This window comes from Apodemus sylvaticus, chromosome 12 (assembly GCF_947179515.1).
Source record: "Apodemus sylvaticus chromosome 12, mApoSyl1.1, whole genome shotgun sequence".
Taxonomy (NCBI): domain Eukaryota; kingdom Metazoa; phylum Chordata; class Mammalia; order Rodentia; family Muridae; genus Apodemus; species Apodemus sylvaticus.
In genome coordinates this window covers 82,201,808-82,215,954 of record NC_067483.1, presented here as the reverse complement: position 1 = coordinate 82,215,954, position 14,147 = coordinate 82,201,808, and the positions used below count along the sequence as shown (strand labels likewise).

The 14,147-nt window shown below is 38.4% G+C and overlaps 1 protein-coding gene across 1 annotated transcript in view; it reads right to left on the bottom strand.

Moving 5' to 3' along the window:
* Fmn2 (formin 2) overlaps positions 1-14,147 on the bottom strand; it is a 339,622-nt gene that overhangs the window by 29,527 nt on the left and 295,948 nt on the right. Inside the window, exon 16 of the mRNA XM_052201126.1 lies at positions 583-732. Within this exon, the coding sequence (XP_052057086.1) occupies positions 583-732 (150 nt within the window). The remainder of the gene's footprint in view (positions 1-582; positions 733-14,147) is intronic.

Sequence of the window (14,147 nt, the reverse complement as noted above, 5' to 3'; positions counted from 1 at the left end):
GTGGAATTTCATAATCCCTGAGATGTTATTTCACATACTCAGGAGGAAAACATTTGTCTTCATTCCTGAACAGATTTATTTTTAGGAAATGTGGTATAATTCTGCAAGGGTCTTGAGGGGTCTTTTCAAAACCCATGATCGTCTACGGTTTAGGGAGACATCTGGGTAAAATTTTAAGATGAGTTGGTTAAATTGACAATATACCATGAATTGAGCAAAAACGATTCCTCTGCCCTTGCAGCTTTTGCTAGCCATCTTCAGAAGGAAGAGATTTTTATCCCTGTAGGGTTATTTAGTCTTTCATATGGGTTTTCTTTTTGTGGTTTCATCACAATAGAATTTATTTTAACAGACATTGATGCAGCCCCTGCCCTCATCTCGGCTTTGTAGTATCAAAGTCCAGTGTACACTCTTCTCAGTCAAATTTCAAATTCTGCCAAGTATCAGCACCTCTTCAACTTGTATCCCAGGGTGAGGGCCATCAAAGTTCTCATTCATGTTATAAAAACTGGCAACTCTCAGTGGAGTCACACTTAATAAAACACCAGTTTTAAATGCCATTGTGAAAATGAAAATACCTACCTCTCTTGCAGAATCAGTTTGTTCTCTTTTTTCCAAGCGTCTTTAAAGTCAGAGCTGAATTCATGCCAGACACTGAAGAAAACATTTGGGGACACCTCCTTCTCTCCAAGTTTTGGTTTCATGAAGTAGTAGGCTGTGGTCTCCAAAAAGCTGTCAAAGCATACACACACATGAACATAAAAGCTATGATTACTTTTCAATATGGACTATTCCTTCTCCATCCAAATGCTGATTTCATTCATGCACAATTGTTATTACCATGATGATTCTAGCTCTACATGTAACAACAGTAATTTCTAGTATGGGTTAAATCTAATATAGGATATTTCCAATATGGTATATCTAATTCTTTGGGCAGTTAGAGTTTTAGTTGAAGATAAGAATGGTGGACAAAAATTGTCTCAATACTGAAAACTACTACTGGGCAAAATTCCACTTCCAAGTGAATCTGACATATTTCAGGGATAATCAGTGGTCAACATGGGGATACGAGAAGTAGTAAGTTTAAGTTTACTTGATCTATCTATCTATCTATCTATCTATCTATCTATCTATCTATCTATTCTTTTGTTTCAGTTTTTATATGAAAACTATTTTTCTTTACTTTACATCCTAACTGCATCTTCCTCTCCAACCCTTCCTCAGTCCCTCACTCTCATCTCCCCGCCCCTAGCTCTCTCTTTTCTCCTCAGAGGAGAGACCACCCATGGGTATCAACCAGCCTAGACATATCAAGTTTCAGTAGGACTAGGTGCATCTCCTATTGCAAGGCAGCCCAATTAGAGAAAAGGTAACCAAAGGAGACAAGAGAGTCAGAGAGAGCCCCTGCTTCTGCTGCTTTCTCACATGAAGAATGAGCCACACAACTGTTACATATGTGTTGGGGGCCTAGGTCCATCTTAAACTCCAAACAAATAACATATCATCTACTTTTTACTAACTTAATATGTTTGCTATGTTCATATCATTTTGTGTGTGTATTTGCATTCTTGTGTTGGAAGTTGGAGGCATGTGGGGAAGACTATGACCTAGGAGACACAGATGACATCTGCCATCTAGATAACATGGCAGCAGTGGACATGGGAACAGTGGAGTGATGAAGCCTAGCCTTCAGTTGGGGTTCCTCAGAGGACTTAATGTGTCAACCTCTGTGGAAACTCAGGTTTCATTCCACAAGGAACACATAAATGGTAATTAATAGGCATAAAATAGTCTCTCCATGCCATGAAACAGTTTGTATAACAGGAGCCCAGTCCTCACACTGAGGGAACCTGGGCAGCATGTCACAGAATGTCAAAGGTACAACACAAGGAGCAGTGTGCAAATTAACCTTATCCTTCTGTTTTCACCTTTGCTGATGGTCAGTACTATTTCTGTTATAGTGACATCAAACTTCATTTCCCCTGAAACAAAAACTTCTATGGTTGCATGATTTTCCAAATAATAAAAAATAAACAAATAAATACAATTTCATATATTATATAAATAATAGTCTCAACATGTATAGTTTATCTTGTATACATACATAACACAAGTTACCATGTAAATATTCAATTTATCATGTAGCAGATTTAAAACTTTTACTATAAAATAATGTGGACATTTAGAAGATGACGTCTTTATGCTAAGTTTGCTCAGAAGGTTCTTCAATTGTGACTTTATAGTAAACACAAAAATAAAATTCAGATCCATATAGTGACAGTATTGTATTCAATAAGATTTATTACAGCCTAGATTATTGTTACTTGAAAAACTTCCCCAATACTCAGCCACCATAACTAGAAATGGAATTAACATTGCCAGTTTTTGGCAGAATCTTTCAAGACTGGACATTGCAGGTTTAACATAGCATATCATCTTCTTTATCATCTTGGTAACTAAGAGATTGGAAAAATCGCCAAGTCAGCAAAGTGCTTGCTGTGCTAAAATAAGGACTCAGCAGCCATGTAGACCAGCTTCTGTGATAGCTCAAAATGAAAACAATCGCATGATGGAGAGCCTTCTAACATGCACAAAGCCCTAGGTTCCATCACCAGTACCAATAACAACAAAACATCAACATGGCAAACAAAAATATATAGCCACTCCTGCCTATGAGTTAGATAATATGTGGTGAATCTGGTCTGCCCTTAAATTTACAACATGGCTATCTCTGAGCAATAAGATGCTTAGGAATAGCGGCGTTTGGTTTCCAGGAAGAGGAGGCAATGCTGATTTGACTGTACGTGTGACTCTCACCAACCATATTCTTCCCTTGGTAGCCTACTTGGGAGACGAGTCACCATAGTCTGCATAACAGTCTGAGGTGATGATGTAAAATGTATGTGTATGTGAGAGTTCAGGCAATCCCAGCCAACACGATGGCATGGGAATGTGTCTACAGATGCATACTCAGCGTGTAAATGGGGTGAGGCAGGGCTAGTTCTTTTTAAAGCCAATGAGGTGTACACGGACATACTTGTAGGAAGAGCTGCTCACCTCTCGATCATCACTGGAGAGTGTTAGTGATATAATAGGCTTATATCGCACATTCTTTGACCACTCACTTATCCTTGTGTTAAAGAGGAGCCCAATCTGCAAGGCTGTAATAGGGTATATACCTACTCAGCTATCTTGCAGGGTTTTGAAAGTTTTATCACAAAGGAACCTGGTATAATGGTAAGGACAGATTATTTAGGGTGAGAAGATTTGGAAGGCTGGAGTCTTGCTCTAACTACATGAGGAAGCCACATAATACCATCCTTACATTTTTCATCTGCAAGAGAAAGATTATAAACAATTATGTCATATCATGAGGGAAAATCTCCACTTTGGAAGCTCCAAAATGTCTGTATTTTCACATAAATCCATCTCATATTTTACTTGACTTTATAACACATATTATTTATTTATATATAGTTCATACATTTTTTCTAAATTAAAACTACTTCTGTTAGGACTTTGTGGGTGTTTTATATCCATATGTTCATGTGTAAATGTTAGAGTATGAACTGAACCTGAGGCATATCATCTAACAAGCCTTGGTGGCCTGCCTATACTCCTACTGTCTCCATGGTACCAGATGGATGCGGTCATACCTAACTTTTACATAAATGATGGGGATCTGAAATACTGATATTTTCTGCTATAACATATGAAACATGATTGCTTAATTATGGAGAACAAGACATTTAATATTTTATTATTTGTCACATCTCCGCATGAAGTCCTGAATTACTGTGCCTTTGAAGTGCAATGAATGAGAATGTTGGAATATTTATAATACCACATAATGATTACATTAAAAAATGATTGGCATAACCATCACCACGGACCCTTAATTCTTTGTGACGAGAATGCCATTTAGCTGTTTTTAAATATGCATATTAGCTAAAGTGCTTCTACCACACCACTACCAACTTATCACGCATATCTAACTTCAGTCCTCATTGTCCACCTACCTCCACTTTGCCTTGCTCCCACTCCAGCTTCTGATGGCCACAGGCCTATCCTCTGCTAGTTAGGAATTCCGTTTTTAAAGGGATGTCACTCATATGCAAGAGTATTTTTGGCTTCTGTACTTTTGACTTTTTCTATTTTTCCCTCCATTTGTCGATTTTTAAAATGTTCTTTGAATTTCCTCTCCCTCGGCATTGCATGCCATATTTATTAACTCTTGTGTTATTTCTAGTCTAGTCTGTGTGTGTTCCGTGGTCTTCACTAACTTCTATTGCCCCTTCTTCACCAAGTCTCTCCTATTTCAGATTCATGTTTCCAGCTCTGTTGTTTTATAAGCATGCTTCAGCATGTCCCAGACAACTGTTCTCATCTGTTTCATGGGTGCATGCTCCTGGCAGGTTCTTATTGGTCTGCAAAATGGTTTTCTTCCAGCTTGCTTTTGTCTTTTAATAGATTAGCCCAGGAACTTGCTTTTTTTTTTATGGTCTCGTTCTTTCTTTCCAATGATTTCTTTTCTTTTTTTTTTTTGTTAATATGTATTCCCTATCATTTACATATTTGTTAGACCAACATAAAGAATCTACTATAGTGAGAAAGAGTTAACATATGTTAACACCAGTATTCAAACCCTACAGAATAAATTGCATGCTTCTTCTTCCTAGAAGTCACCACATCACTCATGGATGATCTCACTAAATGTATTTCAAACATTTTCACACATTCGCAGGCACCAAGAACAATCTGCTAATCTGTGGGGAATACAGACCAAGTAAACTACACCATTGACACGGAATAAGGAAAATTCATGCTAAGGAGAAAATGCAGAATAAATGATTCAGTTCCTTCAACAATTAAGAGCCAAAGGAAAGTCTAGAAATTTGATTTTAGGAATTTTTAATTAACGGAATCTTAAAATGGTAGGTCATCTTGGTGCCAAAGTGGGACATATGATATCACAATGGATTATTATATTGTTAAAGCAGCACACTGCAATGGCAGAGTGAAGCATTGTGTTGTCACTATAGAGTATTTTGGTGACACAATAGGGCCAAGGTCACAATGATTCTGAAGTCAAAATAAAACACAGCACTATGATGGAAAACTGTAGTATTGCAATGAAATAGTATAAAACTGTGATGTCACAATGGAGCATTTGATTTCATTGTGGAAAATTGCCATGTCACAATGTGCCATTATGATGCCATAACATAGCACTGTGATGCTACAATTCACACTGTGATGTATTTTGTATTATTATTATTATTCACTTTTATGATGTCACCATGGAACATTTTGATGTCACAATGATAGACTATGATGTTGCAATTGTCTACTATCATGCCACCAAGCTTAATGTGATGTCATATTGTGATACCACAAAGCACTCTTGAGTACTTGAGCAACAATGCCATAATTGGAGTACTGCAATTATTTTTTCTTAGACATATTCTTTATGTACATTTTGAATGACTTCCCCTTTCCTGGTTCTTCCCCCCAACAAAAGTCCCATAAGCCATCTTCCCTTCCCCCCCCCCCCCCCCGTTCCCCAATCAACCCCCTCACACTTCCCTGTCCTAGTATTCCCCTACAGTGCTGCATTGAGCCTTTCTAGAACCAGGGGCCTTTCCTCCCTTTGATGTCCAGCAAGGCCATCCTCTGCTGCCTATGCATCTGGAGCCATGGGTAACACCATGTGAGTACTGCAAGTATAAAGTGAGATGCTGTAATGATACAGTGGAGTATTGTGATGTCACAACATGACACTGTGATGTCACAAGCAACATTGACAAATGACATTGACAAATGACATTGTCATTTGGGAAAAATTTTATGTCCCAGGGGAGCACTGTGATGTCACCATGGAGAACTGTAATGTCACAATGAAGTAGTGTAGTACCTCAGTATCACTGCAACAACACAGGGCAGGATTTGGTGACACCAAGAAATACAGTGATGGCACATCCATGACTAGATAGCATTGAGTTATCACAATCAATCCCATGAAGTCACAAAGTTTCATATCCATGAAATTAGGCTTTTATGTCATTTTCTTTAAAAGGTGGGGGGGTGAGTGAGTGGGCCAGTATATAGTATAGATACAGACAAACTGACTATGGATCAGTAGTTGTTCAAATTATCTGTGCGGTATAAAGAAGATGGTTACATTGTTCTGTTTACCTTTGCATATCTTTCTATAGTGAAGAAACATTTTTAAAATTTGCAACCACACATATAGACACAAAGAACAAAACCATAATGACTATAAGCATATTTTTAAATTGTAGGAGAAGCTCTTTTAATAAAAAAAAGTTACTTATGCAGGTATATAATGTTTGGGGAACAGGACCATTCGTATAGACTCGTATCTCTAAGAAGCCTATCGTCATATTCTTGGTTGTTTATTCTCTTTTCCTGAAGTTCCTCTTTCTGTAGTAAACCTTGTATTAATGTTTATCAAAGTCTTTTAACAAACTCCGAGTCTGTTTCACACAGGAGGCAGTTTATAATATGTTCAAGATATTTAATATATATTTGGTGGTGATTCTACGTTAAACACCCAGTGGAGATCAGCAACAGGTTTCTCTGGTTCTGTAGCTGGGCCCAGAGGTTGTTCTTTCATTTCATCATTTGATTCTAATATTCTTTAATACTTAATTTAAAATTTAATTTCCCCTGATTTTTTTGATGACCAATGGCTCATTTAACAATGTGTATCTTACAGTAATATAAACAGCCTGCTATTGACAATAGACACATGTAGAGAAAAGAAGATTCAGAAGGAAATTCACATAGTCATACTCATCTAACTTTTGAGAAAATGTGAAAACCATACACTGGCAAAGAGACAGCCTCTTTAACACATGCTAGTAAAACCAGATTGCCATATGAAATGAAATAAAACTACATCTATATCTGTCACCCTGCATAGAAATCAATTTAAAAGCAAAGCCTTAATGTAAGATCTGAAACTATTTGATGAATATATAATAATATTTCAAGATTTAGACATAGTTCACAGAGTATGAAGAAATCAAATTGGTAATGATCAGGTAGAATCTTTCCTGCTGGACAGCTTTATTAATACTGGAAGGTAATATAAAAGACTAGCAACATTGACTTATCTGACTATTTGATAAACCCTCCACAAGAATAAACAAATGACTAGTACCATATGTCTGGTCAAGAAACCATGATTTGTAGGTCACATGGCACAGGAATGAAACTACTATTACCATTTTGCTAAAGAGACATTATCAACTAGTATCCAAATTCTGTCTTTATAGCCACAGGCTATTATAGCTCTCACATCTCATGAGAGAAGTTGTTTGTGTGTGTAGTAGAAACTACAGAAAATAACGCCTAATCAAAGGAATTAGTGTGTCTGCAGAGTGATCAGCCACAAACAAGATGTCCATATCATACCCGCTTCTCATAAGCTCCAGGAACCATCTGGGAAGAGGTATTAAATGGGTTATAAGAGCCAGAGGCCATGGAGTACTGGAGTGAGGCTGTGTTTCTGGACATGACAGGACTGATACAGTAATGATTTCATAGCAGCTGTATTTGCCTGCACAGGGTCAGCCAGTTGTCATATCAGCTTAGAGGAAAAGGGGCTCATGAGGCCCCACACCTAGCTGAGGAGCTATTAACTATTGATGGCTTCACACAAGTATCCTTTTTCTTTAAGTGTATGGTCACTCTCTCACAAATGGGCCCACTCACAGGAGTATATGAGCAGCACACATTGAACTCGGTGGGTTATAAAAACAGCAGCAACAAAAACCAAAGAAGGCAGGTGGTTCAGAGGAGGTAGGGAGGTTGGAGGTCAATCTGAGAAAGGTTAGGGTGAGGAGTGGGGGTTGAATATAATAAAAAGATATTGCACGCATGTGTAAAGTTATCAAAGGGTTAATTTTAAATCATAGGAAAAATAAAAGAACTTTCTGAAAAACAATCCAGTAACTTAGAAGACAAACAAAAATTTTGACAAATTGTGCTGCATGATATTAAAAGCCTTCTGAATATCAAAGAAAACAAGAGAGTGAAGAAGGAGTCTACAGATTTAAAGAAAATCTCATGCTAGCAAGACTTCTGACAAAGGGTTAATGTGTAGATTAATAATAAAGAATTTTAAATAGTAAACACCAGAAAATCTGGTAGTCTAGTCAATAAATGAGCAAATGCTACAGAGAGACATTTTTCAAAAATGAAGGAGGCAGGGCATATGAATACATATGAAAAAGCTCAACATTTTTAACCATCAGAGGAATGCAGATTAAAACTGCACTGAAATTCCATCCCATCTCAGATAAAATGGCTACTACTAAAACACAGGCACACAAATCAAAAGCAACGAGAAATGGTAGTGAGGGATGGGGGTATGAAGACATCGCTGGCCGGAATGTATGCTAATAAGGTCACTATGAAAAGGAGGATGCGCATTCCTCACAAAACTGCCTTATGTCCAGCTTTGGCACATCAAGGAATAGACCTAAAATGTAGCGAGTTAGCATATTACAGAGACACCTGTTAAATCATATTTACTGTGACACTATTCATAATATTCAAAATATGGAATAAGCTTATGTATCCATTAGAAGGTGAAGAAAATGTGATATGTAGACACAGATGAGTTTTATTCTTTTAAAAAGAATGAAATTGTTGTTTGCAAGAAAATGAACTAAACTGAAGATCCTTATGTTAAAGGAAATATCTGGATCCAGAAAACACATTTTATTATTCTTTTTTTCCATAGAACATAGGGGTCATGTGTGTGTACACAAATGCATATACACACAAACAGGAGAGAGAGAAAGAGAGAGAGAGAGAGAGAGAGAGAGAGAGAGAGAGAGATCAGAATGGGATGACTGGAAGAGAAAGAGTTCCTGGGATGAGAAGGAGAAACAGAGAGGTCAATGGGTAGTAAATACAGTTAATATACATGAAAGACATGATAAGATTTCATTGAAACCCTCTCACTATATACATTGATATGCACTAATGGAAAGTTTTAAATGCTTTTTAGTATAATCTATAAACAACTTCGGCTCCTATACCTGGAAGGGTCCCACATCACAAATTAATTTTACAGTTTCCTCATGTGTTTTGAGGCAATTCTCTGTCTGGGAACTATACAGATGAACCCCACCCCACCCCCGAACTTTGTTTGCATTACAACCCTGAGGTGCTAGTAATTACCCTAAAATAGCATTTTCTACCCAACTTAAGATTTCTACAGAGAACAATGTTCTTTGAAAATGACATACTTTCAATATTATATTGTCGGTTGCTATGGGCATCAGTTATTTCCCATCTGTAACCAAGATTCATTCCCAATGGCTCATTAGATACAAATCGTGAATGGGAGTCTAGTGGTTTTGGTGGTCTCTAGTCTGTGATGATCTTTAGAGGAGTGCCACAGCTTTCATTTAACTCAGGTCAATGCAAGTCATAACGATGCCCAAGCTTTGTGCATGGCAGGGCAAAGATAAAGAAAAATCTCTCCATTCCATGACTTCCTTTAGCAAAACTTGCTGACCATTTGGCTAATAAGGCATGGTTTGGGGGCTGTCACACATACATTGGTTGCCTAGATGTGGACGTCTCTCTCTATAACTGTTCCACTATAGAACAAACAAGTTCCTCAAGAAGGGGAAAACAATGTTTGACCATTCACAGAAACTGATAAGCAATTCTCAATATGTATTCTCCAGCAATCTAAAGAACTTTGATTCTGCTATAGTGTAAAAGGTACCCTGTAACAGTCAACAGTTACTGACCTAAACCTGGCCTCAGAATCCTGAGTGAGTTTATCTTGAGTTGACATTTTCCCGGCTAAGTGATGTCAGATAGTCTTCCCATTCCGGATGGCATTCCAGCTACTTATGTCTACTTACCTGGCTGGCCATTCTCACGGCACTGTTCTTTTGCATCTCCATGGTAGGTGTCCATGGGACTGTCTTTTTCACCTTGCAGATCTCTGTTTAAGTATTACCCTACAGTGAAATGCTCACGCAAAGCCAAAGGGTAGCACTGAACTCTTTTGACATGGTCCTGGCATAGTGCTTTCTACAACACTCATGGGCATTGGCACAGCAAGGGTTATTTTATGTAGTAACTGGCCTCCATTTCAGCTTTCTGTCACCACAACAAATTCTTGAGAGGCTCAACTTCTAAGGGAAATCTGTTTAAGTTTCAAGTAAGTAGGACCTATTGTGTTTGGGCCTGCTGAGGACAGGACACCATGGTGAAACATAGCAAGCTACACACTCCACATAGAGGCCAAGAAGCAGAGATGGTGAAGGGAAAGACAGGGTTTCATTAACTCCTCCAGAGGCATGCCTTCAGTGACCTTAATTCCTCTCACTGGGCCCCTCCTCATAAAGACCATGACTTCTCAATAGTATAGATAGTCTTTAAAATACAGGCATATAGGAGACATGCTGGGTTCAAACAATAGCAATGATTTCTCTTCATAAGAATTCCTCCTGATACTAGTGAATTTTTATCTTTTACTTTCCTTCCTCATTGTATCCCCTGCACTTGGAGAGAATACCTGGCAATCGATTAATTAATTGATTCAGTAATTGCTTAAACAATCACTGTCTGCTCAACAAGCAATCTACATGCTTCTGGGAGGAAAAAAAAGATCTGATTTTACAGGAATTTTGTAGTTGAAGAAATCTGCAAGGTAACGTCTTTTATATCTGAAGGTTAAAAAGCATGGCCCAGGGATTTGAATGGCCATGATTTTGTTGGTCTAGAAAGGTTCTTCTCCCAAACTTTGTTGCTTTATTTCTAGAAGAGGTCTGACAGCCTTTCTTACCTGGTCTCACCCTGTGGGGATCACGTGAGTTCAAGTGCATTGTGTGGTGGGCAGGCTTCATAGTGTTACCACATGCACAGTAAACTCTACTAATGTTCAGGCTATCCCTGTAGCAGAAAGCACAGAAGGCTTTTGGATTTTGTTATTAAAGACAGGCTGGCTTTGAAATCACCGAGCACCACCTGCTTCAGTCTCCTGAGTGATGGGATTAAAGGCATGTATCACCACACTCAGCCTAAGAAGCCTCCTCTACCTTCCTGGTGTGTTCAGAGTTGGATAAGGTCCTGATTTACCATTCACATTGAGAAGTGCAGGAGAAGGAATTTTCTTCCTTTATTATACCCACTATTATTAGGAGGTTGCACATGTCATTTGCACACATTAAAGTTGACATCACTATATCAGTTAAGTAGGGAATGGCGCTCCAGTGCTAGAGCCGGAAGGTAATCCTTCCCTGTTTACTCATTTCTATAGTTCATTTTACTTGGTTTAGGAAAAAAAATGTAGCATAACCTGCCAAGAAAATTTCTCACTTTATTTATGTAGAAAAAATTATTTATTCCAGCCACCTCATATAAAAGATGAAAAATAAGGAATGGCATGTCGCTGTGATGCTATTTAATGAGTTGATTTCATATTTTTTGTTGTCATAGGACTTATTCATTCACACACTACACATACAAACACAAACACACACAGAGAGAATGAGTGAGAGAGAGAGACAGACACAGACACACACACAGAGGAGAGAGAGAGAGAGAGAGAGAGAGAGAGAGAGAGAGATTGAGAGAGAGAGAGAGAGAGAGAGAGAGAGCGAACTGATTGAGGCTAACAGGCATCATGGCTAACAGCTGAACATCTGAGCAATGATGCTGGCTTACAGCAGCACAGCTGTTCAATTCAATCCCACCTTCATCACAACACAGACAAAGCTGTACTTAACAATAAAGCAACAAAGATACATCTCAGTTCAGATAAGAGTACGTCATTCCCTCTTGGGTCAACAAGCATTCCACAGACAGGAACAAGCAATTCATTAATTTCCTCTGCTTCTAAAGTTAATGTCAACAATACTTGGGACCAAAGTCCTCTGTCCCTGACTCGAATACCATAGAAGCATTTCAGGATATTTTGGGGCCGTTATGTTTGTACTGGGGGTGTAGGGTTGTGTATAGGGAGACGGTTTCTCATGCTCACTGGTATGGCCACACTGGCCTTGTAATGAGTCAGCAACGGAGTCCCTGCCGAGACTCAGCCGACCTTGGGGTCAGCCTTCTATTTTGGTTCCCTTGTGACCTTTGATTCTACTTTTCCCTCTTACTATCATTCTCCTTTTGAAGGATATCAAGAAGGCCAAATTCTGCAGCATTTATATCCATACTGGGAATTGCTTGTATAATTCAATTCAGTCCATCCAGGCAGAACCAAGAGCACAAGGCATCTAGATATTAACAAAGGAATGGATTGTTTAAAGGACTGCTGAGGATCATCTGCATAAATCTTCCATTGCTTGAACCTTTTATTTTTTTTTATTGTGTAATACTGGATTTTGTAATATTATTACTCAGAACAAACTAAATCTCAAGAGGAAGGTCTATTTTCAGTTAAAACTGTCCACAGACAACTACACTTTCTGGAATTCAAAAAGCGCCACGCCCATGTCCACCTTATTCCCTCAGCCCTGTAAGCAGTTACACGAAGTGTTATATTTTATTACCCCCAAAGAACAAGAACAAATCCACTTCCTCTCACTACTAAAGAACTTTGAGGAATGGCCCGTGTATTTCATGCTTATTATTTTGCCCCGGGCAATGGAAAATTAGAGGAATTCATAATGGTCAGAGGATAAACTGGTAATTCTTTTTCACTTAATGTAAAAAAAAAAAAAATGTAGTAAGTATATCTTCAGGGACACTGTGACCTCAAAATAGTCAACTACCTTAGAAAAAATGTGGGTCCCACATGGGAACAAGAAGAAGCTCCTACAAAGAGGTAGAGAGAAATCTGAGTGGGTTTTCACATACTGATTATCTAGGCTGACAGTTAAGGTGGGCTCTGTCCGATTCTAAAGTTCCAAGAACAAACAGCTGGAAGTTCCTAAAGCTAGGGGAAAAAATGGCAGCTGTGGCTGACACTGCCAGGTTGATTTGTTGGTTTGTCTATGACCTTTCTTTATGTGTGCTGGATTTTCAGAATAGAAAAAAAGTGGGAAGCACTCCTAAATATCTCATTTCACTAACTCACGGGATTTCTACTACTCTAGTTTTTTTTTCCTCTCTCTCTCTGAATTATACCTTCAGCTCTGATGGGGACACTTTTATCAAATCTCAATCCAAAGAAAACTCGTGCAGTGTGAGGCCTTTTTCCAAATCACTGTTTCTTTAAGGATGGCCCACATCCTTTGTCTCATATTTCCAGTCTATCACATTCTCCCTGGATTCTTCTCTCTCTGATATTTAACATAAAGATTTACCCATTAAAATAGAGTTCTTGCAAATACATGAGCCTTCAGGATAAGACCATGATTGTTGCATCATTCTTTATAATTTAATACTATCACATATTCAAGTTTTTTTTTTTTTTTTGGTTTTTTGGATTTGGTTTTTCCAAGACAGGGTTTCTCTGTGTAGCCGTGACTGTCCTGGAACTCCCTCTGTAGACCAGGCTGGCCTCGAACTCAGAAATCCGCCTGCCTTTGCCTCTCAGAGTGCTGGGATTACAGGCGTGAGCCACCACCGCCCGGCCACATATTCAAGTTTTAATCTGGGTTCACATGCTTGCTTCCGTTCTATTTGCTTGTCTGGGTCTCCAGTGACAACCTGTGTCTCCACCTGTTCTCACCTCACATCTCACAGTTTTAGAACCACCACTGCTCACACTTGAATGTGAAGGTAAATTTTTATTAGTTCAGTTTATCTATTTTGTCCTTTAAAATGGAAGCTGTGTGAAGAGAATTAGATAAGTTATTTCCAAGCCTGCAGTTCCTGAGAGTTCTGAGTTAGCCATTTCATGCATTGACTTTTAATCAATTTGAAGACAAACTGGAAATCTATGAAGTCACTAAAGATGGTTCCTATGTAATCTCCACCCAGTTTCCCCTAATAGGAGCATCTTGCATAACTATTCTATTTGTCAATGAAAAAAATACATTGAGGAAGCATTTGGAATTTCTGAGTCAAGTGATGAGCATAGAGAAATGGGAAGAGGTACTTACCCATTCTGGCCCTGCAGGGGTAACTCCTAATAGGCTGACTTATCTGCATAAAATTTAAGATGGTTTATATAAAAGTCCTGTGCTATC